At 37.9% G+C, this 27,442-nt stretch overlaps 1 protein-coding gene across 1 annotated transcript in view; it reads right to left on the bottom strand.

Moving 5' to 3' along the window:
• Window positions 1-916: 916 nt before the first annotated feature.
• Window positions 917-27,442, bottom strand: part of GRM4 (glutamate metabotropic receptor 4) — a 315,173-nt gene continuing 288,647 nt past the window's right edge. Inside the window, exons 9-10 of the mRNA XM_063297631.1 lie at window positions 11,289-11,535; window positions 917-1,799 (exon numbers count right to left, since the gene is read on the bottom strand). Coding sequence (XP_063153701.1) covers window positions 1,750-1,799; window positions 11,289-11,535 — 297 coding nt within the window. The 3' untranslated portion in view covers window positions 917-1,749. The remainder of the gene's footprint in view (window positions 1,800-11,288; window positions 11,536-27,442) is intronic.

Here is a 27,442-nt window from a genome sequence, read left to right as displayed (position 1 = left end):
GCAAGATTTCAGTGTTCTCACATTACTGGTTTGTTCTGCCACCTGAGATTACCACACTTGAATGAGATTTGCCAAGTTTATGTGATTTGGGGCACACTTTTAATTTTTAAACAAGTATTTATTTATTTTTTCTTTATTGGGAGGAGATTGTAAGTGGTGTTTTGGGGTGATGACACTTAAGGGTATGACGTTGTCAACCCCTGCATTATCTCGTGAAAATTGGCAAATAAAAAAAAGGGGTTCATACAGTTCAACTATTAGCTAAAGTGGTCACTTTATAGCATGTAAATGCACACGTTTTTTTGGGTTAGGACTGCACTCCAAAAACAGATGAAATAATAAATTTGATTCAATTTAAATGCAGTTATAGTTACATAGCATTAAATAAATACTATTTCATTAAATATGGACTAATTGAATACTCCCCATTTTTTAGAATACTTTTCTTTTTCCAGCAGAGTCAAAACTAGAGTTCAGCTGAAACTTCCAGGAGTCTAGTGACTGCACCCAAGGCTTTTGAAGGGCAAGCAACTCTTTCATTACTTCACGCAATCCAGATTCTGCATTTTCTTGCTTTTATGAAAAATAAATTTGATGACATTAAATTTAAGTGTAAAACTTGCTACCCAAGCACCTGTTAGGTACATTTAGTTCTGACACAGATATGTCAATTGCTAGCCCTATTTGGAAGCTGGTAAATGCAGAACTGACAGGCAATGCACCCTGCATATGGATCTAGTCCATCGATTAGAATGACTGAAAGTTTCATATATATTCAGAAATAGAAATGAAGCTCTGGGCAAGATTTTGGTAAATAAGTAAATGTTTTATATTTTACAGTGTTTAATATGACCATAGCATTTATTTTTGTAAAGCAACTTCTGGAGATGAAAATGAGGCAAGGAAATACAACTCATGAGTGCAAAACCAAGTTTTTATTAGAAATATTCTGGTATAAAAATGATCATGCTCTACACATTGTCATTGAATAATTTCATAAACATCCAGGCACTGAACTTTTGATTTTTTTTGTTTTTTATAATTTTTGATTGGTCAGTACATTGAAGCAGACATATTTCAATCCATATGGTCATCACATACATTAATTTACCACCTATAGAAATCAGCACTTTGAACACAGTCTAGGTTTTGTTTTCATTTTTGTTGTTGATGATGGTTTTTTTGTGTTTTTTTAAAGGACTTTTGTTATTTTTGCAACACAGAGAATTCAGTAAGGAGGAAAGGGGGAGATAGAAAAGAAAGCGAGGTGAGGAATAGATGACGGAGTCAGAAGTTAGGAATGAAAAGATAGAAAAGGGGGGGAAGGGAAAAAATAAGAGAAAAAAAAAAGACTTCACAACCACAAACCATTTCACAATTCAGGGAATAAAAGGGAAATTTATTCAATCTTTTGCCAAGATACAGGGGAAAAAATGCAAAAGAAGATGCTTAAGACCTGTCCATTTCTTCATCTCATTGGTTCCTCTCCCTCTAATGGAAGGCAGATATTTTTCGAGGGGTAACTTGGTTGGTCCTTTCTACTACTGTTGGTGGCCATCTTTCTGAAGAGCTTCCTCCAATATCCCAGTCACTGGAAACAAGCACCGGTATGATGCCTTCATGGAGTCAGATTTGGTTTTACCCTCTCTTCCACCATAATAACATCATCTGTACTGAAGAGTTCAGCTGCACTTTCTGGTTCATCCTCCTCATCAGCCCTTTTCTTGTGGTAGTTGCCACTGGCTGGGTTTAAATTGCATGGTTGCTGTAGCTGACATACGTCTGTTTGGTGGCCAGAGCTGGAAAAAGAGACAAGGCACACAGATATCGTCAATTAATTTATATATATGTGTTCAGTCTCTGTCTAAATAAGGAACCTGGAGTGAATTTTTCATGCCAGAAATGGGAGCCACTAATTTTGGGGTAAAATTACAAAGATGCCAAGTAAGTACATTTTAAGATGGTTTCTTATTATTATTCTTAAATAGAACCAGGAGAAAGAGTGGTTGCCAGCTTAATTAAATGTTTATTAATGTTATTATTATTTTAAATTTATTATGGTTGCCCACTCCGACAGACTCTGGATGGCTTAAAAAAGAGAGATAAAAACAGTTAAAAACATAAAGCAACACAGAGCCAAGACTAAAACAAACATAACAATAACAGAAACCACCACAGGCGCCCTACAAACACATTAACCCCAGGCCTGGGACCAGAGCCAGGTCTTAAGGGCTTTCTGAAACCCCAGGAGAGAGGGTGCTGTCCATATCTCTGGGGGGATGTTGTTCCAGAGGGTGGGGGCTGTGACAGAGAAGTCACACTTCCTCAGTCCTGCAAGGTGACAGCATTTAATAGAGGGGACCTGGAGTGCACCCACTCTGTTAGAACATTCAGGGAGGCAGTAACAGTTGGAGATAGGCAGTCCCTTGGATAACCAGGCCCTATGCCATGAAGGGCTATATAAGTGGCAACCAGCACCTTGAATTCTACCTGGAAGCCAACTGGCAAGCAATACAGCTTGCGTAGCAGTGGGTTTGCATGGGCATGCTAAAAAGCTCCTGTTACTGCTTGTGCCACTGTATTTTGAACCAACTGTAGCTTCTGGATGGTCTTCAAGGGCAGCCCCATGTAGATCACATTGCAATAATCCAGTTTTGAAGTGACAAAGGGGGTGAGTAACTATCTAAACAACCTCTCAGTCAAGGAAAGGTAGCGACTGGCACATAAGATGAACCTGTGCAAAGGCCTTCCTGGCTAGAGTTGTCCCTTGCTCTTTCAACAGGAGCTGCAAGTCCACAAGGACCCCCAAATTGCACACCAGTCTTGAATGGGGAAGAACTACCTCTCCCAAGGCCAATGATTAAAAGGTCCCCGGCCCCAGGGGGGCCAAACAGTCATAGCCACTAAGTCTTGTCAGGATTGAGGTGAAATCTGTTCAGCCCCATTCATACCCAAACAGTCTCCAGATGTAGGTCAGTACATCAACTAAATATATGTGGATGTTTTTCAACTTCCAGGCTTTTATCCCCTCTTTGCAGAATTCTTGCTACAAATACAGATATTGGCAACTATGTCTTCCTTGTTTTCTAAACATTCTAATTTTATTAACAAGGCTTATTCAAAGTCTGCATGAATATATGTATTAACACAGGGACATTTTCTAGTGTCCCTAGGGGGGGAAATCATTCTACACATTTTAAAAAATGAATACAGTATTGTGCATTTTTATAATATATATATTTTGTACATATTTTCCACTATGCAGCACTTTTTCATGTACACATTTATATTATAGTTATAAACCAAGTCTCAATGTTCTAGAAAGTATTCATTTTATGTGCATAATGTAGTTCAGATTCCACAATATATTGATGAGATCAGAAAAAAGTTTGTATAACCAATCTGACATTATCTATTTTTATACAGTATATTCTTACTCAGACTGGTAAGTAAGGTAAATTGAGAACCAAAGGAAATGGAATCTACGTTCCTCAAAGCAGCTTTTTTTAACCTGGCCTTTCAAGATATGTTAGGAACTTATTATTTGGGGAAAAATCAGAGAAACAGACATGAGCAAACACAATGTATCATGCAAGGAAGCATCAGTGCTTGGAGAATAAGGCTCACATTGAGCAATTTATTTCTCCCCTGGGGTATAATATGCATTAAATGGCAAAAGATAAAAGAAGAACAAAGGGAAAATGAAGGGCGGAGTTTGTGATGAGTTGCTCTTAATTAAATACCTACTTCCAGAAGGGAAGCTGAGGTTTGTGAGACAACAGATTAACCTCCATTATGGAATTACATCTTTTTGCAGTAGTTAAAGAAAAAAGGTAAATATGACATGCAGCACTCAGGACACTTAAAAATGATGCAGGGAGAGCAACTTCAGCCTTGTGATGGAAAGAATGTGCACCACAACAGAGAGGATTCTCTCTAGGAAGATAAGGGAAAAGGCCCTGGGGTGCATGTCATAGGCAGTTATGTTGAAATACCGAGTTTTGCCTGGAAAGTGACATGGTACCATTTATCTCCAGCACTGATAAAGTAAACACTACAAGCCAAAAGTATTGTGTCCATGGAATGTACACCTTCATTTCTACATAGTCAGATCAGCACCACACTGTAGAATGGGTAAGAGTTAACCTTTTATCTCCAGGGATTCTCACACTGTGGCTGAAAACCAGCTGGAGGTGGTCATGAGCAACTTAGAAGATGGTTACAAATGTACTTCAGATCTGATGAGTGATAAAATGGAAGCACTGTCAAAACTTGCTCCAGGCTTTGCTTCTTATTTTGACTGACCGAGCCCATGGCCAGTGTTTCTCAACCTTGGCAACTTGAAGTCCACCTCTCTTCAAGTTGCCAGGGTTGAGAAATACTGCCATAGGCAGTTGCAGCACTGTAACATGTGAGAATCCTTGGGATTTATTGTGAACTGCCCAGGGTCCCCCGTGTGGGGGAGATGGGCGATGACAAAAATATGATAAACAAAATAAAATAAATAAATAAATAAATATACAGATTAAAATGCAAATCCCTGGTGGGAGGAGATGGGTGGTGACAAATCTGATTGTCCTAACAGCCAGGAACCACGCTGAGACAAGGAATAGGTCTCTAGTGTTTTATTACTGCTACATTAGACAGAAAATCCTAACAAACTGAAGAAGCGTGGGAAAAACCCAGACAGATAAACCCCAAAGGTTAAGGCGGGTCTGATCTGTGTCTCTTTGAATGGCTGCTCAACTCCACAGTACTACGCATGCGTTTTCCCCCCTGGATAGGGGCCCCCTCCTGCTCACCATCAGTACTCATGACACTGATGAATGAATGAATGAATAAATAAATTATTAAGAGAGAGAGTGGCATATTTATTTCTAAGCCTAATCTCAATGAAATCACCACATTTATTCAAGTAGAGTCACACAAATTCATTTATCATGGGAGGAGGAACATGGTTCCACAAATTTTGAGAACCCCTGCTTTATCCCATGCCATGTCTGTATTTCAAAAACAGTGTGACTGCTGCATCACCCCTTCACTTTAATGAACCCACTCTTGGTCCCTTGATGGTAGCTGCTTCAGGCTGAGCAACATTCATCAGGGTTGTGCTGCATTTGGAAGAATTATGGAAGAATTTCTTGTATACTAATTCAAATCAGACCCTACCATGTCTACCGTCTATGGAAGGAAGCAAAGAAGAAAGGAGATTTAATGTAATTTGTAGTTTAGCCATTGTTACACTATATGATCTCTTTTTTACAATGGCTCTATGAAGCTACATGAGGTACACTATCTTCTTTTATATTGCCTAGATAGAGGCAGTTCCTTCTCCTTTGTAATTCTTTATTACTTTCCCCACTTTGTTTTTTGGTACAGTGAGTTTTGCACCCTAATAATCTCCAAAGACCATATTGCCCAGTTAACACATATCCGTCTTAAATCTTATCATTTTATTATACAACACTGAATTTTATTGAAACTTATGTCAACCTTGACATTTAATACTATTCTTTGGTAAAATTTCTGACTTGTATAACTTAAAGAGGCATCTTCTGTGAAATTCCACACTCACTGCCAACATTATCATAAATTTTTTCACTCGGTTTCTTACTGTTGAATGAAATGCTTTGGGATTATAAATCTGTTATTAATACAGGATATTGTGAACTCATCCAATGATTTGTCTTATTTAGATTTGATATATTTTAAATGCAGTTTGATATTTGGTACACACTGATACTTCTATCTGAACTGTCTTTTGTTTGAACAACTCTTGAGTGCAATCTAATGTAGAAAAAAAACGTATACAAATAAACAGATTACAAATATGAAAGAGAGAGAGCAATAATTCTTGCTGATTATTTTTACTACACTGGAACCAGTCCCCCCTTTTTTCACTCTGGATGATTAGCTCTTCAGGGATATACAGTACTCCTGTTATTTCCCATCCTCCTAACTTTGGGAAATGGGTATTTCATGTCTGAGAGCATATCTCAGTTCTAATGTTCCTAAGATTTCTCCACCCCTGCCTGATGTGTCTAATGCTGGAAGCAGAAAGCTGAATGGGGTGGTGTTTCTTTACCTGGGATGACGCCTTCTTGACAAATGAACTTTATTGAGGATTTCAGGTGCTGTTATCCTCAGATAACGATTAGATGGGCCATAAGAAATCAGAGCTGACAGCGCTATTTGTTAGCCACAGTGTTTTCATAGCCAATATGCCTTCAATCAAGGTCTGTAAATTATTTATTCTCTTGTTTATTTAAAGATACATGACCTGACATTGACAGAGTGAAAAATGTCCCCTCCTTCCCCGGCAGGCAACTCCATAGCATCTCCCATCCCCAGCATCAATACTGTGGTTGCTCTGTGGTATTCTTCTCCAAGTTGCCTTGACATTTCTCTAGCAAATCATGTCAGCTTCCATTTGGACTGAGTTGCTCTGTTCCAAATGTGAAACATGTAAGAATCTGAAAGCACCACAGACTGAAGAACAGCTTCTTTTTCAGCCTTGCTTTCTGTCTGAACTGGCTTCTATTGTCAAGTGTAGCAAAAGAAACGCAACTATTGACTTCTCCTGAAAAAACCAATATCATAGAGTATGGTGAGAAAAGAAAAGATCTGCAGTTTATACTTTGATCAAGGTTCTGGCCAGACCCCAGATCTGTAAATGCAAAGCTATTCATATAAAGCCAATCAGCATTTATCATGTTTACTGGCCCCTTGGCCTTTCTGGGCTGTTTTCAGTGCAACATCTATTCCCACGTTACCGTATTTATGGGCATATTTATTTATTTTTACAGTATTTACAGCCCACCATAATTCTAGTTGACTCTGCATGATTCTTACATGCTTCACATTTGGAAAAAGCAATTAAGTCCCCTCCCCCTCAAAAGCATGAAAATTTTATATCAATGATAGAAAGCAATAATAAAAAAAGAATTAGTTCAGATCCTATCAGTAGAAAAATATTGGTTTTTGGAAAAACAGACGCTCAAACTTTTCCAGCTCTTAGTTTTAGTACTGAACATTAATTTTAAAAAAATACTTACTTTAAAACAGACTATATAACATTAATATTAGCTTACTGACACCTTGGTCAAATCATTTGGGTTTATCATATTCTTATGATACCTTCTGATAGGCCAGACCCAACAATCTATCTGCCTCAGCAATCTGTTTCCAGCAGTGGCCAGTCAGATGCTTCTGTTAAGTCCATAAGTGTACATGGAAATAGACTTCCCTGTTGCTTAATCCCCAAAGTAATATTCAGAGTTAAACCATCTGAATATAGAGGTTTCACTCCGTAATCACTGACATTCTCTATGCATTTGCTTATTCCCTCTAAAAGACATCTAAGGGCCAAATGAAAGTGTTATAAGAGTGTCAGTTTTTTTTAAAAAAAAAGACTTATAAGCAACCATAAGAAGGACAACTTTCTAAATATCTTAACAATATTCCAGCCTGTGAGTAGAATATTCGTTTAAAACCCCACACCCATAGAAATGCTTTCTTCTCACGGATCCTATGTTAATGCACTTTTACAGACAATTAATTGTAATCATTAATTATTACTGTAATTCAATTAATATAGATTTGTTTTTTGTCTTGACCAATATATGGATACATACAGTATATGCACACACACAAATACACATTTATTCACATAACTATATTCATATACAGATAGTAACTGGGAAGGGAAAAATCTTTAGGATTGGTTTCAGCTAGAGCTGGCAATCCTAGGCAGATAAAGTAGGAAAGTTTGGTATTGCAAACATTTTTTGTCTGCGTTTCACTTCTCTTTTTCCCCCCTTTATCTACTCTTCTCTTTTTATCAGGATCATCATAAACTGTGTATAGAATTAAATCACAGCTATGACTCTAAATGAAGATGCCTGAAACTGTGTAATCAGGAAGGTGCACTATACTTGATTAATTCTGGAACACCAGTTTTGGCCCTTGATATTTCAGTTCATGGCATGTCAGGTTGATTCTTACTGGATACACCTATTTTAAAAGTGACACAGAATGAAACTTGTTCAATAAGTGTGGCTTCTTTCACTGAAGTAATTGCACCTTTTAACATATTTTTACTTCCATGTTATAAAAATATGTGTGAATTTGGATAGGCATGTAATTCTTGGGAACATTCTAAGAAGCCTGATTCTAAATGCCTGATCTGCAGTGTAGAATGTCATAAACAGCAACACATGCCCATTAAAACACATGATAAATATATCATATATACGTGATAAGTATACATGAAGAGTCATCTTGAAAGTCACGGAATGATGCTGACTCAGCAAAATAAGAACACTCTGATTTCTCAGCTCAAAAATGGGTTTCAGGAGCATCCATTGCTTAACTTAGATCAGTGCTTCTCAACCTTGGGCACTTTAAGATGTGTGGACTTTAACTCCCCATGCTGGCTGGGGAATTCTGGGAGTTGAAGTCCGCACATCTTAAAGTGCCCAAGGTTGAGAAGCACTGACTTAGATAGTTGCTTTCTTGGAGGCAGCACTGGAAGGGAGGAAAAAAAGAAAAGAAACCCTTCCTTCCTCCATCCTATCATAACCGTTGATGGAGCAGCAGGTAAGTGGAAGGGAGACAGGTAGCTGGGAGGGAACCAGAGGGGCGGGCAGGCAGGCAGGCAGGCAGGCAAACTCATTTCGCAGGAGATTTAAAACAGGATCAGAAAAATATTGTTAGCTCTGCAAGGTAGTCCTGACAAGAAGCTCAAACAGGAATACTAGCAATATCTTTATTGTAAGGTTACATTAACAGAATCTTGCAAAACTGAAAGTATTTCCCTCCACCTTTCCTTTTACTCTGGAAAACTAGGGAGGGTCCCTTCTGAAACGCTTCCTAGGCCCCCTCTCCTTCTCTGGGATTTCTCTGCTGAGAAATCTTTTACATGCCGGTTGTCCAGTCTGCAGCTCTCCATCCTGTCTCCCAAGGTAATTTCCACATACCATTACAAATATGTCCTTCCAATGCCATCATCTGTAGTATGACCAATTAATCAGTCAAGATTGCTTCCAAGTTTAGCCAACACCATGATTCTCTGAAACCAATGCCAAGCATGTCTGGGATTTCTGTCACTGCTGCAGGGCTGTAAAAGAAGAGCTGCAGTGGAGCCATTTGGGGTCTGGATCTGAGGATTTGGAGAGGGACTGAATAATGGAAACACGAGCAGTCTGGAAGTGCTGTACGGCACTGTTGACTTCCTTGTTTATCTTTCTGCTTCTGAATCAATTATTTGTTTTTGGGTGAGAAGAACAGCTGCATTGCTTCTGCAAACGGCAGCTTCTCACCAAGGTCCTCCCACTTCACTTTAACATAGAGGAGTAATTAGTTTCTTGATCCCCAGTTTTAATTAAATCATGGAGAAATGAGGGGAGGATGTCACCTGGAAAAAAGGACAATTTGTAATTCTACCCTTTGAGAGGACTTCCTTTGGCTTAGTAAAATGGACTGAATGCGACTCTTAAAAGGCTCGTATCCAGTTCCTGCAACTACTGACATTATACACAGAATGTACTGTACACCCAAACGCAAATGCACCAGAATGAAAAATAGAAGGTTAATGATGAGGGTGACACATATGTTTGTGTATTTCTCTATGTACAGTCCAAAACATCAGAGACAATACGCATATAAGTTCCCCTGAAGAAAATGGGAGTTCCAGGAACTTGATGCTTAAATATCAACCTATGCTGGGTTTGCTTTTCTTCTAAACACAGTTACACTTTGCATGGGTTCCCATCCCAAGGGGGAAAGAACAGGGTTGTCATGGAAACAGATTTCTAAAAGAAAAGGGTACATGCCTGTTTTCACTTTTGTTTGTTCTAGGTTTATCAGTACGTGCTGCACGCATGTAGCCAACCTTGGAAGCTCAAATAATACATGCCATGCAGAACTCTAATTCAGCCTCTGATCAATATGTGTGTTTGGAGGAGGACGTAATTTTTTGTGCCAGTCTGTAAAGAAGTATCCCTTCTGCCAGGTTATTATTAGTTGATTATAGTATCAATTTTAATGTTAATTATAACTCTTTATGTTGCTTTTGGGTTGTCTGTGTGTGTGTGTGTGTGTGTTAATCAACCTACATACTTGCTGAAGTAGAAAGCCAGGGCATAAATCAAATAGATAATACATACATTTATTTTTGCATGACTTTTTGCATGAAACAGAAAAAAAATGAACTTATGATATATGGTTTTAATGGTTTGAAAAAGATTGTAGAAAAAAATGAAAGTCATGCTGTAACCATAGAGTAAGAGGTTAATTTACATTTGTACTTATAACTGCTATAAAAGAAAATTGGAAATTACTTCTTTATATTTTCTTTCTTTTTTTCCTGCACTTTTGACTCCTTCCTTCCTTCCTTCCTTCCTTCCTTCCTTCCTTCCTTCCTTCTCCCTATTCCAACCACAAGGGCGATGGGGCCACACCCATGCTGCAGCCTTCAGTCTCCCAAAAATGTTAAGTGAAACTCTTGGCCGTCAGTACGTAGACAGATCTTAAGGTCCACTGGCAGGACAACAGCCAATGCCATCAACAGGACCCATGTCCACTGCAGGACTCTGCTTTCCCTCCAGTGCTCTGTCTGTGATGGCCTATTGGGCATCTTTTACTGGAAACATATGCAATGCCATATGGTTGAAGCCAGTTTACACAGAAGATAGATCTGGATCTATTGGTGGTTCAGTGATTTCCTGAAGGTATGCAAAGATTCTGTTCTAAATTATTTAACAATAGTTGCAAATTTTATTTTGCATGGAAGAGAAGCAAATCAAGTAGTTAAAACAAATTCCTGGGCACAGAATTTTTTATGTTTGGTTTTGTACCTGCTTATAGAAAGGAAAACAAAAGAGAACAGAAAAAAAGAGAAGAGAGGAGAGGAGAGGAGAAGAGAAGAGAAGAAGCAATCACACAGGCATTATTCTGTTCTAGGAATCCATATGCTAAATGGATGTGTTTTTGTGGCTGAAAAACTGAGCTATAAACCAGGAAGTCAACATCTTTGATTCATATTGTGACTTAACCCTGAATTCAGCATAAGCTATCCAAAGGCACATTCAGACAAATTATTAGGAAATGAAATCACCCACTCTCACTTGCTGGCTCCTCCCTCCTAGCATAGTCAGAAAACAGCTCTTGTTTCTCAGAAGACTTGTTTCTGCTAGCACTCTCCACCAGAGCTCACTGCTGGATGGAGGGGCATTCCTTAAAAAAAAAGAGAAAGGGAAGAAGCATGTGCTCAGATGGGTTCAACTTACCTTGTGTTTCCAGATTTTCACACAGTTCTGATTTGGCCTCTCCATTGGGACGAAAGCCTCCTTTCTGAGTGAACTTGTTGGACATTGTGGCTGCTGTCACAACTGCTTTGAGACTGCGCTTTCGTTTGGGCACATTTTGCTCTGGGTGGAAGAGGATTATGTAGACCTTTGGCATGTAGAGCATGCCTAATGAGACGGAGGCGCTTAGGCTCACTGAGATGGTCAATGTCGTGGTCTGAATGTACATCTGAAAAACACAAGGGAATGGGTTAAGCTTTGGAATCTGCTTCTTAATCAAGCGTTCATGATACTCTCTTAGTCCTTACTGGGAATATTTGCCTAGACCAAAGTGGACACAGAAAACATCAGGGGTCAATTAAATGGACTGTTTATGTAAAAAAGAAATAGTAGAAACCCTAGAGAAAACCACATTATTGCATAACAATAATCTTTAAATAAAATTATTTAAATTTAAATAATCTTGTCTCATGGCGAATATAATTTTAAACTCAAGACCATATGAAGACAAAGGTTCAAAATCTTCTTCTAAAATGTTGAAGTTATAGGGTGCTTTGTCCTGAATCACATGACTGTTGAGAACTGTAGTAGTTTATGAAATCCTAATACTAACCCTGAGATGTTCATTACGACTGTGCATACATTTTAGCACAGCACTCCTCTGGAATTCATTCATCCACTCTATCCTAAAAAGAAAAATATGTGGATGTTTTAAGAGTCACATTAACTTTAGTGAGTGAATTCCTTAAAGCATCAGCTTTTTTCTTCTTCCAGGCTTCCTTATTTTATATATCCACCTGCTCTTTAGGTTGACTTATAGATGATGTATTAGGATTCTTGGATTGTTTTTCATCCCGACCAATGAAGCCAGTTCATTATGGGTCTTCAGATCATACCCTAGAGCCAGGATATCAAATACCACTGAAAACATTGCTTAATTGCTTACCTAGTGTTTTTTATAGTACCTATCACAGGACAGAGGTCTTTATATATGATGAACTCTGTGTGTGTGTGTGTGTGTGTGTGTGTGAGAGAGAGAGAGAGAGAGAGAGAGAGAGAGAGAGATGGCCCCATTCCTTCCTAAACAGTTGAAGACCATCCTTTTCCAGAAGGCCTTTGGAGGGTAGATTGGTAGTTGAAAATGGCTTGTTTTGTCATAATGATGTCAATTTATTGTATATTTTTAAAGTTTAAGTTTTATGATGTTTTTATGGATTATATTTTTATTGTTTTGAGCTGCCCAGAATTTCTGATGGGGAAAACACACAAATACTGTAAAATAAATTATAGTAATACAGTAAATAGGACGCGGTGGCGCTGCGGGTTAAACCGCTGAGCTGCCGATCGGAAGGTCAGCGGTTCGAAACCGCGCAGCGGGGTGAGCTCCCGTTGCTAGTCCCAGCTCCTGCTCACCTAGCAGTTCGAAAACATGCAAATGTGAGTAGATCAATAGGTACCACTTCGGCGGGAAGGTAACGGCATTCCGTGTCGTCATGCTGGCCACATGACCCGGAAGTGTTTACGGACAACGCCGGCTCTAAGGCTTAGAAACGGAGATGAGCACCGCCCCCTAGAGTCGGACACAACTGGACTTTACGTCAAGGGAAACCTTTACCTTTACCTAATACAGTAAATACAATTATCTGCCTATCTGTGTATAGATACATAGACATACATATATAGACATCGAGAGAGATACACAAACAAACACACACCATCTACCAATTAGTTTCCAGTCCAAGTTCCAGATGCTGATATTAACGTTTAAAGATGTTCCTGTCTTGGAACCACAGTATCTAAAGCAGTGTTTAAGATGTATGGACTTAAAATCATGCTGGCTGGGGAACTCTGGGATTTGAAGTCCACACATCTTAAAGCTGCTGAGGTTGAGAAACACTGATCTAAAGGAATGTCTCTTTTCATATCTTCATATTTGTACTGAGATCATCTTGTAAAAACCTGGCTTCTCCAGAAGCCTTGGGGGATTGATTACTGTGGAGGTACTGGCAGCAGAAAGCATTGATTATTAAAGTGTATTATATTTTTATGTTATGTATTGTTTAATTGTATTGCTTTATTAATCTGGATGTTGGACATTGCTTAGACCCCATCTGGCTAAGGCGGTTCATACATTCCATGAATCAACCTCTCCATTTGCTAAGATGCTGTGAGGGCTCCTGGGATTAGCCACTTTTCAGTGGTGGTCCCCCAAACTTTTAATGACCTCCCCAGGAAGAGATGCTTTATTTTATTTTCAGTGCCAGACTTTTTATAAAAATGTTGATGCTGCTGTGATATTTTTAACTTTTCATTTCTCCTTGTTTAGCTTATTTCTTGTTTTGTTTTACATGCTTTTATCAATTATTTTAACCTGTTTTTATTTTTTTATAAACCACTTTGAGTTGTTTTTTTTAAAATGGGAACTAGTATACAATTGTTTTAAGAAATGTAGATAAATATCTAATCCCAGAAACTGTATGATTTAAGAAATCTTGTAAAGTTCCTAAAAATAGCCACATTAGACTGAGGGGGAAAAAAAACTACTCTAATGCTTTGGTGGCATTTAGCCATGACTGTATTTAAGTAAGTTCTTAAAACCTGGCCCTCCCTCCAAGCCTTGGATTAGAGTGGGTGACAGACCCTTGTGTGGCATTTTGGACAATTATATGGTTGTTGGTTTTTCTGGCCTTTTTAAAAGTTATGTATATTTTTATTTTTATTGTCGTCTTGTGAGGCACACAGAATCATGAAAGATTAGGGAGGCCTATGAATTTTAGAAATAAATAAATCCAACCTTCAGCAATGCATTCATCCTAAACAAAATGGATAATCTAGAATCCATTGTAATCTGATTTTTAATAGAACACAGTTTTTTTTTTACTTTGTTGTTAGCTGGCTTGATTTCTCTGGAGGAAAGGCAGCAAATTAATATTAGAACAAAAAAAAAAATACATATGAAATCAATTAGCTATTATATTTGATTTTAAGCCACCTGAGGAAGACAGTCACCAGAGTTCAGGTGACATGTATGGAGTGAATAGATTTTCAGTCCTCCTATTGGGCAGTGTTATGATTTATACTAAACAGTAAGTTTGGCAACTGATTAAAGAACATTTATTGGCTTATCAACTCCTTAGCAGGTTAACTGATTCAATTTAAATAAGTGTGTACATTGTGAAACTTAAATATAGATGTCTTTTTGACTCCATGAAGAAAATGTGAGCTGATTCACAACTTAAGCTATTCATAATTAGGAGGAGGTCAAAATTCATATTTTCTTTTTTATTCCCTAAAAGTATAACATGCCCAAAATAAAATAGCCTCCAAAACTAATAAATCAGGAAACTGCTGATTCAGATTTGCCCTCCCCCAATTAAAATTGCTCAAAACAGTTTGTCTTAGAAACTTAAATGAATAATTTGCCAATTAAACTTTGCAGCCTTCCTGTTGGAGTGATTCTGAGGTGTATTGCAGTGATAATAAAACAGTTACACAGAAAACCTATTTACATCACATTTCCTTGCAGTATCCTTGAAGACATATTTGCTGCACTGCATCTTTACTTATCCCTTGAGCACAGAATCTCAAAGAATTCATCTATAGTATCCATTAAAACCTTTCTCTTACTATGTTAAGTTCAGAGTATTGGCAGTATGTAAGGGACTGTGATACACTGTGCTCAAGCGCAAAAGAAACCTGTTCTCCTTTCAACAGGTAATTCTCATTCAGCAGCTCACTTCCTGAGCCGTTGTAATGTTAGTCACATATTATACACCAACGTAGTCCTTCTGCAGTCAAAACTAATTTCACGCTCACTGTCCAGGACTAACGGTGACAGATGTTTTGCAAAATGAAAGCGCATTAATCTGACTGTAGAATAATCCATTTTTTCTATAGAAAGGACCTGGCAGGCATCTCACAAGTGAGGCATGTATAAATCAGATAGCACTGGGAAAGGAAACTCTCCTTTTTTTTGCCCAATCAGAGAGAGGTAGTGGGTCTGGGCAATCCTTCAACCCACCAAATGACTAATTGTCCTCCTTATTTGGTTACTCAGCCTTTCCCCTTCCTCATTTTACTCATTAGCCTAATCAGGGGCTATTGAAAATTGAATAATGACATACATGATCCCAACGTATCCCCTGTTGTTGGGCTTTAAAATTCTAGACCCACTTGCCAATTTACGTAAACGCTCGATCTAACATACATGCTTTCTTTTGTCTTCCCATCAAGATAAGGTAGCATCACCTTGCAGAAACTCTGCAGATTTGAGAGTTGCAATCATCCCTCTTAGAGAAAAGAGTTAACTGCAGATGAAATTTAAGGCAAGCAAAGAAGATACACAGTACCTCTGTAAGCTTTCCCTTACTACATATTACCAGTCATAGCTAGGTCTGCTTTCCACATCCACAGCTCGATTCATATCAAAATGAAATTAATGCAGTGCTTTGATAGATTCTGAGCTTATTCTGATGATAGCAAACCTTCTTTATCCACTGTTCAGTTTGCCTGGTTTCCTGGTGGGCACTCCTGATCCTGATCCTGACCCTAGAACAGCAAACATCAAGTATTCCTGTAGTGTGTGAGCAGGCATACTGCATATTTTCTAAGACTGTTTTTTTTCTGCAGAGAAACTGGTTTTTAAACATTTCTAAGCTCACAGTGCTGACTTCCAATGACTGAGTGTGAGATATTTTTAGGCTAATCATCCATCTTTGCCCCTAGGAAGTTCAAGCATGTGACAGAGCCACTTTGCTACTTAAAGTCTAAAATGGTCTTATGTTGCCAATTTTTTTTTTAAAAAAACACACATAAAGAGGAGCCTTCTTTGAATGAAGAAGTCTCACGCTAGAAAACTATACCAATCAACCCCTGGAGGTTGCTGAGTCCGCCTCTAAGATTCTCTAGGCCCTTCCTTTGAGGAGAGATGCTTCGACAAAGGGGCTAGATTGATCAATAGACTCTGTGAATCCTCAGTGCCGGCTTGGGAAAATGTGACTCTGACTTCATCATTCCTAATACGGTCCCCTCATATTTCATTGCACTGTCTCAAGCCCAGTGCGTTTTGAGGAAAAAGCTCATCTTTGTGAGACTGGCTGATAAAAATATCTTAGCTGCATATGAAACAAAATTATAATTACAAATAAAACTTACATAAACAACATATTAAGAATTATTAACCAATATGAAGGATACATGAATAGGCTAATACCAAGAAAAAAGATGTAGCCATATGTTTCAAATGTTGTATGTTCTGGAAGAATATGAGTTACTTTTTATATTAGCAATTTATCTTGGTAATTTTATTTATTGTTGCCTTTAGTTCAGAAGTACAGTATATCACTATATAGTTTGTGTAATTGGGAGTGTTTTTATATTCTTGGTTAAGAAATTGAATGCAGTATACATCATGGTTCTTCATGTTTCAGAACTGTATTTATTTGGATTTTGCTTACTGAAGTTTTATGCTTTTATTTTTGTTTTAATTTTATTTTAGGCTTCATCTTTTCAGTTTTCTTGTTGGTCTAAAAAATCACTACACATGCTTTTGCCAATACACTAGTAGGGATGTGCAGATCAGTATACATGTAACTTGTTTTAGAATTAGCTGCTAATCTATTATGATTTGAATTGATTTTTTTTTTAAAGTATATTAAATATGTTAAGGTTTGATATGCAATTTATTCTAATGTAGGTACTTTTTCACATAGATTGATTCCTAATACATAAATTTACTGAGTGCATACTTTTTAAAGCACATGTTTCCCCAATGTACTCCTTTTTTGCATAACTTCATTATTCCTAATATGCACTTTGAAAAAAATGCAAACTCTCATACCACAGAGGGGTTTTTATACATACTATTCTTGAATACATATTCTTTTTTGGATAGAGTACATGTTACATCTTTTGTAAATTAGTACTTTATATGGCTTTTTGACTGTAAAATGACATCTGGTAGCAAAATTTTCATTTTTGTTATCACAGCAACCCAACTGAACCTTCCTACGCAGGAATCCCTATAGTAAGTTGTTGCTGAACCTTGACAACACATGGAACATACTGAAGCATCATAGAATCACAAAATAATCGGGCATGTATTTGATCCAAAAGTCTGAAATAGGTGCTTATTGAAATGCCTCAGTGCTGACTGGCTTGGATCCCACTTGGTAGAGTACAAGTCAATATTTCTGCATGCCCAGAATCTTATGACTGAGCTGTCCTGAGACCTGAAGTGGGGATACTGTAGTGGGAAAGACCAGTTTCAGCTGGACTGTTGCTGAGTTTAGCAAATGGGCACTGCATGAGCACCAGTGTCATTACTGATGGCATCATGCAATCAGTGTGACTGTATGGAGGAGCACATCACCACTGTATCGCAATATTTTCTGTGAAATGGTCCTTTGCATTTAGCTGTCCAAATTCCATGGAGTGCTTCATTTTTCTGCTGTTGATCTAAGTGTACTGTGCCACTCTTGGAAACAGTGGGATTCAGGGATAGAGAGCAGGCTTCAATCTCATACATCTGTAATCCTGGGGGGCTCCTATGTTTACAAATAGAAGCCTATGGATTTGAATTGTATTCTTTAGATTCTTTTACTAGAACAATCAGACAGAAAAAAGGATGGTGCTCTTATATATCTAGTATGCATAAAGGAATTCAGCAATGCAGATTTTCTCTTTCTTAAGTAATGTGATGATTTGTATCTAGTCTCCTAGATACAAATCTTGGGAATCTCTAAAGTTTGCCTCATTGCCACTCCTGAGCTAGACAAGCATTATAGTTCTTTGAGATTCTATAAAGGGAATTCTCCTTCTGCTCTTCTCCCATATTTTCCTTTCTCAATTCCCTTCCATATTTATTCCCACAGTTCTTTTAATCTTCCTAAGCTAATGTTCTACCACTTCTGATGGAACACAAGGACAAAGAAGAGATAAAAATATTCACCCCCTATGTCATAGCTCCCAGGAAATATTTATTTCCAAGGGCTATTTCTGGATCAGTACACAGTGCACAAAGTACACCAGACACAGACAAGAGCTGAGATTTCCCCTTGCTTCTATTTCTTCAGGTTGCTGCTACTGACATTTTAGCCCAGTAAGTGGGGTGAAAACTAATTTGGAGTACTGGTACACAGTGTGAGGGAAACACATAGAAGGGAGGGGAAGACTCAATCTACATTCAAGCTTACTATATACAGGACCTGACACCAAGAAAAAGGAAGGAGGAAGAAGGAAGAATAAAAAAAGTTAACTGAGACATCAGTTCTTACAAAAAGAAGAGATGGAAACTTGGACTTTTGAGAACTAAGTGCTCATGCCCTCTAACTGTTGAGACAAAGTATAAGTAAACAAACATTTGAAACAACTTGCCATGTGAAGCAATTGCTTTTTAAATTTATTTTCACTTCTATATGCACCAGAAACATTAAGGACATCTCTCTCTCTCTTTCTCAGACATGCAGACAGAGGGAGAGAGAAGAGTATCAATTATAAAATTAAAACGCACCTATACAATTGCAACTACTCTGCTACTAGACAATCTCCCAGGGGCCAAAGAACAAATGGAATGCCCATGTTCAATAGTAAAATTGCTTCTATACATTTATAAGAGAGTAAAGCATAAAGGCTGAGTATTCTTGAGAAAGTCATGTGCTCAGATTTCCTGATGTTCTGCAAAGTTTTCAACAGTAACAGATCAGTCCAAGTATATGTGGTACATGAGCCACAAGCCACCCTCCAACATTTTTAAGCTCTCCACTGAAGGGGGACGGCAAATTACTGATTGCATTTCTTACAAAAGGGAATTCATGTTGAGTTGACTACAGCTTTATCTTTACCTGCCAGGCACCAATCAGGCTATCAGTGACAACAAATTTGCCAGGAAGATTCAGAAAGAATTGCAAGCATCATTGCAAAACAATCATTGGACAGGTCTGCTACCATCTAGATAGCCCATAAGCAAGAAACAGAAGTATTTTTTTCCCCTGTAGGCTTTAAACAGGATGTTATTCAGCTCAGTCCTATCACAAGGTGAATTAAAGGGATATAATCCAAAATGCCCAATTTGCATTACTTGGGGATTTGGTTAAGCACATGTTCCTACTAAATGTTGGCTGAGAAAACCACTTTATAGCCTGTGCTTTCATTGCTCAATCACTGAGAAGAATTAAAACATTTTCCTGTAGGTAGTCACCTTTTTGTTTAATTTGGACTATGGGAAGATCATATTTCGTCCACCCCATTTCCTTAGTAGCATCAGGGACTTACACAAATATAGTCAAGACTAGACAACCCATGACCCGTTGGGTCATCCTTTCAGAGATATTTCCCTACCTAAAGAGAGAAACAGAAAGACCACAGGCAGGCAAAAAAGCAGAGGGAGCAAGAGCAACTTACAACTTCCTGCCAGCTTCCCCATTGACTTTGCTTGTGGGAAGCTGGCAGGGAGCATCAGAAATTGCTCCTCCTCCTCCTTGGCTGACCTGTGGAACTGGTTGCCACTTTGCTGGGGGAAGGAGGAACAAAGGGAGCTGCAGACCATGAGAAAAGCTGCACCCCTGCAGCTGTCCATGTCCCCAAGGGCCCCTTCTCTCCAGGGAGGAAGAGGGCTTATCTGCCAACCACCGGTGCCTCTCAGCCAGCCCTACCTTGCCAGCAGGCATCCAAGTTGCTCCTTTACCCTTCCACCTTGCTGCTGGTCATCCTCTTTTTCTCTTTTCCTCTACCTTACTAAGTATTATAGACTTCTCAAGAGAGCTAGATCTTCATATAACATAGCCAAAATATCATAATCTGGGACTGATTATTTAAGACCTCAAGTGAGAACTCTGAATTGATTTGTTCTTTGGTCTGTTTGTTTGTTTGTTTTCTTGGCTATCCTGGTATTCTCAGGAGTCTTCTCCAACACCAAAGTTCAGAGGTGTTAATGTTCTTCCTATCCTGCTTTTTCAAATCCAGTATTAAGGCTTACACTATAATTTTTGAAAAGTAGGTGGGGTTTTTTTTTGCAGTTGTGATCTAAGTAGGTTCTAGGGGCAGAACAAATAGGATGGGAGTTGCCTACAGTCCTGCAGACTCTGGTTCTCCACCTCCAATGTAAGCAACAAAATTCCCTCTTACCTAGGACATATAATATCCCTGAAACATGTTTTATTTTCTTATATTACAAGTTTGTGTATGTTAAATTTAAAAAAAAAATCAAGAGAAAGCTTATGAAATAGGCTTGTGGAATGTAATAGACCAATCCCTGTCCAATTACACTGGTTGCCTGTTCATTTCTGGATTTTGTTTGCTTTATAGTCTTTGCAGTCCTAATTTTTTTATCAAGATATTTGAAGAAATATTTGTGCTCATAGGAGTCTACCTGATGAACATGAAAATAACTGTCTGAGACCCTGTTCTCTGGGCCATTACTAACAAGGCTTTTTCAGTGAGAATTCTGCACCAGCACTGCCAGGTTCTTTTAAATAAAAGCCCTTCCCAAAGCATTTTAATGTTAATTGCCTTGCATCAGTTGATTAATTGTACTGTGTTTTAGATTGATTACTTCCTATGTTATTCTGCATCTTTGTATATTGTCTTGTGAAAGCTACTGTGCACTAAAAACAAAAACAAAAAAATTTAAACACAATCAAAATAACTTTTTTGGATCCCATATACATTCATATGGATGTTTTTGTGCAGTCTTCAAATACAGATCAAGCCAGCTTGCCAAGAAGTGTTATCCTTAAAAAGTATGTGACAAGCAGACATTCAGCAGGTAAAGTTTCTGCTGGCATGCAAATATAGTAATGGCAATAAAACTACATCAATGTAAGAGCTGTGTCAGGAAAAAAAAAGCAAAATTGATCAGATTATCAAACAACTGCTAATAGTTATTTCTTTATTTCAATGTATACGGCCACCTGCTTGCCACATAACTCTGGGCAGCGAACAAAAATTAAAATTAACAATGAAAAAATCAATACAAACCAAAAGACATTATACCTGGAGCAGTACACATACCCATATCCACACACCCCCTGAAAAACAGGCACGCTTAACTTCCTGACCCAATGTCAGGGAAAAAGTCAAGTTTTTAATGCCTTGTGGAAGGCCATCGGGGTCAGGGCCATCTGAATCTTGGCTTGTGCTGTTCCATAATAAGAATAGTTTGGCAACAGAACCATGTATCCAGAAGCCACTTGTAAGGGATGCTTCAGCACAAAGCAGGAGGTTAAACCCTTACAATTCTATTTATTTATTTTGCAAGTTTTATATTCTACCCCAAGCACAAGACAAGCAGGTTAAGGAAAATACAGGCCACAACCAAAAGCAACATAAGGAGACAGCCATGATTATACATCTAAACTGCAACCACACAATGACCAAAGGCCCATTGAAATAAAATGATCTTCAGGGTCTTCTGGAACAAGAGGAGGGACAGGCAAAAACATGCCTCTGGGGGGCAATGTGTTCCAAATGCTTTCACTGTGTGCTTGTATGATTCAATGAAACCTACTTTAAAAGACTGTTGGGATCATGATAAAGGAATGATAAAACTGTTTTTATATGAGGGAGATGACTTTTCTCTTTAAAGATACTAATATATTTGTGCTTATCCACTAGTTATTTAGTAAGCAAAGGTCAGAACTGCATAAAAAATGCAACATTCCAGTGGACAAATGCAAAGGAATATAATGAATTTGAAATTAGGGTCACAGAAGATACTACACGCACACACTCACAAACATCCATCCATCCATCGGTTCAGGAATAAAACAAAGAAGATAATACATTTCTAAATTTCCTACAAGGAAGTTATGTTTTAGGCATAACACAGATCCACTTCAGCGCACACTTTAAATTGCTAACAGGAATTGTAGCGTCAACCTCATTCTCTTTGCTCAGCTTGTTCACTAGGGAAGGGAGCAATATACTCCCTAATCCAGACAGCTGTGATGTGCTAGTCCTCATGGGAACAAAGCCAAGACACAAGCTCATCAAACAAAACAGAAAACTAACTGCATCTTTTGCATTCAAAACATTTTGCTCCAGATTTTTTTTAAGTTTTACAGGCAACAGGAATGGGTTTATTTTAGGCTGTAAACAGACCACAAGATTCCATTCTGACCTGAAGTCAGTGATATCCACCCTGTAATATTTCTTATATACTGGTGCGTGGGGGTGGGGGTGTGCATGCATGTGTACATGTGTGCATGCGTGTGTGCATGTGTGCATGCATGCATGCATGCAAATAGGAGGAATCATGAGATATCCCCAGGCAAGAAAGCAGCGAGAGTTCAGAAGGATGAGATGACCAATTCTGTTCAACTGACAACAGTCAAAGAGTGCAAAAAGTTGAACATCCAGTATTTTCCAAGCAAACAACCCCTTACTATTTTCTTCCTCAGACTTCACCAAAACTGTTTGAAGGTAGCAAACAGCACATAACATAATCTTAACTTCCCACCTCTATAAAAAACATTGACTATGATTAGAAGCTTGAGCTACCAGTGACATCCTCTCTTTTTGTTCCTTCCTCTCTTATCTCTGACATTTCCATCGTATGGTGAGCTTGGAATCAAGTATAGCAACGCTATGGCTAGATGTGAACACAAGACTGGGCTAAAATGGAATAGGATCCTTTGTGCGCTGTGGGGACTCAGCCATTACGTTAAACCGTAATATGTTCTTTTTGTTTGAGCACAGCACGTCATAAGAATATAGCAACTGTGCAATAAAGTTTTGTTAAGCTGAGCCTAGTGTTTTGTTTGTGTATGTGTCCTTCCAAATTATGAAAGAATATGGGTAGTTCAGATGTGGCTTCTCTGGCGTCCAATTTCAGTTCAAACATCTCCCAAATCTTTCTGTATCAGACCAATTAAGTACTGGATGTGGGATTCAACCAAATTCAATGCATAATTCTTCCCACCCCCCAACTAATTTCTAAACATGTATTGTTGTTGCTGTTCTAATTTGATTCAGAGGACTTTTAAAACATACACTGTAGATCTCTCAATTAAGAGCAAACAATACTCTAGGTATCCACACATAAAGTAGGAAGAGCTTTAAGGCTGAAGAGGAAGCAGGTTCTGGGCATTTCGTTGTGGCTAAGAAGAGGCATTGTGAAACCTCTTTCTCACAGTGGGACTGTTCTTCTTATAATAACATTTTCTCTCTCAGTCATTCAGTTACATTCATACTCATTTATCTATAGACTGTGCTGCCTTGAGCCCAGAATTTGCTTCCCTGAGGTTGGCTCCAATACTCTGTTTCTTTTCATCTTTCCATTTAAGATAGTATGTGTTTGGATTCATTCACATTTACTCCCTGTATTTTGTCAGTTACTAAAATCTTAAATCATCTTTTAAAATAATGTATCCTGAATACTGTTTATCTGTTATCAAATTTTATTTAATCAAGGTTTTAAAGCAATATTGTGACTATGACAGGCTGTTGATATGTCAGCATCATCAAAATAGAAACAGTTGCTTGCTAGCAGTAGCCTTAGCTATGAATCATGCATTTTTTTTGCTATTTATTATTATTATTATTTATTAAATTTATTATTTATTTACCTCCAGAAGGCTTTGGGTGGCTTACAATATCGAAATATATAATTTAAAAACAGTTAAAAACACATAAAACAAGACAAGGCAGTCCAGACTAAAAACAACCATATCAATAATAATTTTTAAAGCATGATAAACATGATAGGGACTCCACAGGGACACTACCCCCAGGCCTGGGAACAGAGACACAACTTAAGGGCCTTTCAGAACCCCAGATCAGTGGGCACCATATCTTTTTTTTAATAATAATTTTTATTGAATTTTTTAAGAACAATAATAAAATACAAAACAAACTAAGGTCAGAGAGGAAAAGAAAAATAGAGAGAATAGAAAGTGCAAGAGAAAAAGTTATTATCCAGGTCATTCTCTTGACTTGTCATTTGTATTTCCATTTTGATTTCTGTTTTATAATCCACAATGTTTTTATTTTCCAGTATTTCAACAATTTCTTTATATTCTAATATTTCTATATCATATGAGGTTTTCTTCAGCTTTTTATCCTGTAGATCTTCCAACGTATTCTCTTTCACATCTGTCATTTCTTCCTTAACAACTTTTAGACATAATCTATCCTTAGAAGCAGACATCATTGCTGACATTGTTGCTACTAGTTTCTGTCCCCATTTTTCAAATATCTCCTGAAATATTTCAAGTGCCCTACCATTTCCTGTCATTTTTTCTCAATGCTAACCAAGGACAAAAGGCAAGCCCACCCTCCTTTTTTTCCCTCTTTTTTCCTTTATGCCTGGAATTTTTAATGTCCAATTTCTGAAATCATAAAGTCTCAAATTTCTGTTATGATTTAAGGTACACTAAACAATTTAGTTCCCATGAGGGTGCTGTTTATCTACATAATTATTTCCAAAATTTTATAGCAAAAGTCCTAATATTCCAAATTTGTCTGGTCCCTTAATTCATTTATAACTTTCTTGGATTTAAATCTTATTTAGCTTTTTGCTGTTTATTTCCAATTCTTTAAAGTCTTAAGCTTATAGTTAATTTTTCTTTTATTCTAGAATGAAAGAAACTCATCAGGTGGCTTTGCAAACCTGCCATTTTGAACTTCTCTAATAGCCTTTTGATAGTTAAATAGGTAATTTCTGAAAATGGTTAGAAAGCGAAGTTAGAGGTCCAACTTCCGGGTGAAGAATGGCAAACTAGCACGTCTCCAAGCAGAGGTGACAACTGGGGTAAATACCAAAGGACTGTCAAGTAGACCTGTCCCATGGAACCTCTCTGGATAAGAAGAGGACAGATCTCTCAGTGGTGCTTTGAACAGCAGCTCCTCGTGACACCGCAGGACAGCAGTTTCCTGTGGATTTGAGTGCCAGACAATGAAGGGAATTATCATACTCGCAGCTGTGGCAGAGCCTTTTAAAGGACATTGAGCTTGCTTACCTCACTTTCTAATCACTTTTGGAAATTACCTATTAAGGATATTAAGGATATTAGAGATCTTCAAAATGACAAGTTTAAAAAGCCACCTGGTGAGTTTACCTTCGTTCTTGAATAAAAGAAAAATTAACTATAAGTTTCAGAACAAAGAAATAGAAACAAACAGCAAAAAATCTAAATAAGAATTTAATTTAAGAAAGACATAAACAGACTAAGGGACCAGGAAAATTTGGAACCTTAGGACTTTTGCTAAAAGATTGTGGGGGGGGGGAATAAATTAATAAATTATACCTTCATGGGAATAACAGTTTGTTTAGTGTATCAAACTAATAACAGAGATTTGAGCCTCTATGATTTCAGAAATTAGACACTAGAGGGGACTAACAACTCCAGGCAGAAAAAGAAAAAAAAGGCTGCCTCTTGTTTTTTAATTGGGAAGTGAGCATTAGATTGTACAAAATGACAGATAATGCTATGAAATTTGAGTCATTTCAAGACACTTTTGAAGAATGGGGACAGAGACCTGTAGCTACAATGGCAGAAATAATGTTTACTTATGTGAATGTATTATTTACAAAGGAAATAAGGAAGTTGTCAAAGAAAATACTTTAAAAGACCTACAGGATGAAGAGGTGAAACAAGCTTATGTAGATTTACTAGAAAATAAAGAAATTGTGGATTACAAGATAGAAATGGCAGTTAGAGTGGAAATAGGAATGACAAGCCAAGATAATGACCTGGATAACAACTTCTTGATGGCGATGAAGATTCTCAGTCATCCAAGTGGAATTGTCTGTAGGTTGAGTCATGGCAACTGGATTTCTTTCTTTTTGGCTGAAACGTTTCGCTGCTTGTCCAAGCAACTTCTTCAGTCTGGGCCAGACTGAAGTTGCCATGACTCAACTTACAGACAACTTCTTGATGGATTTACAAAACAGTGTTGCTAAAGCCTTGAAGCAACTCCAGAGACTGGAGAAAGAAAAGAAGGAAGACCAAAACCTATAACACCATTTGAATGGATCAAAAACTAAGATTGTTAGAAGCAAAAGCAAGGAATTTAAAGCCAACTTGTTTGACTAGGATTAAAACAAGATATAATTTGATAAAGTTCTGGAACCCCTTAATGGACTTTTTGCAGATAACTGGAGTGAAACATTAATTATTTGTGGATTTGTGAATGGATAAGGGATGGGCTATTGGAAGAAGAGATACATGCATGCAACCTTATAAGGGCGGGAGAAATGTCAAGTTTGCCTGTACTTGTTGTGATGAAAATTGGAACTTACTTCTTTAACTATTTTTTTCTTTTTTTCTTTAATCTCTTTCTGTCTCTTTTGTTTCCTTGCACTTTCTATTCTTTTTCTTTTCATTTTCTCTCTTTTTTCTGAATTTGGTTTGTATTATCTTTTCTTAGTTTAAAAACTTTCAATAAAAATTATTAAAAAAAGAAAGGACGTAAGGTTAGGGAACCCAGGGTCCTTTAAAAGGGCTCTGCCACAGTTGACAGCGTGATGGCTTTCCTTCATCTTCCAGCACTCAGACCCACAGGAAACCACTATCCTGTGGTCTCCTCACAAGGAACAGCCATCTGGAGCACATGTGGGTGATCTCCTGTCCTCTCCTTATTCAGAGAGGTTCCATGGGACCAGTCTACTTGCCATTCAGTTGTAGCCACGGTGCCATCTCCACTCATTAGGAGATGTGCTAGCTTGTCATTCCTCACCCAGAAGTCTTCTCTATGAGTGGGCACCATATCTATCTCTGGGGGATGCTATTCCAGAAGGCAGGGATAGCAGTAGAGAAGGACGTAGGCATGCTTCCTAAGTCCCACAAGATGGCAATATTTAATAGAAGGGAGTGCCTGCACTCTGCAAAATGTATTGGACAGACAAAATGACTGGAGTTAGGCAAACCCTCAGATAACCAGGCCCTATTATGAACTATTACATTATTGGTTATTGTTTCTTATCATGAATTAGCTTCTCTGTAAGAGATGAGCTTTCATACAAGTGGTCCCTGACACACATTCTGAACTAGCATTGATCCATGAGAGACCTTCCTCATGTGTTTCCATGTATACATGGATTGTCTAAATATGTTCAGTTTATATTAGGCTACCTTGCCAAGAAGGCTTCTCTTTGGCAGCCTATCTTTGCCTTATATAGAATATGCAACTCTCTTAAA

This window comes from Candoia aspera, chromosome 3 (genome assembly GCF_035149785.1).
Source record: "Candoia aspera isolate rCanAsp1 chromosome 3, rCanAsp1.hap2, whole genome shotgun sequence".
Taxonomy (NCBI): domain Eukaryota; kingdom Metazoa; phylum Chordata; class Lepidosauria; order Squamata; family Boidae; genus Candoia; species Candoia aspera.
This window is presented reverse-complemented; position numbering and strand designations above follow the sequence as displayed.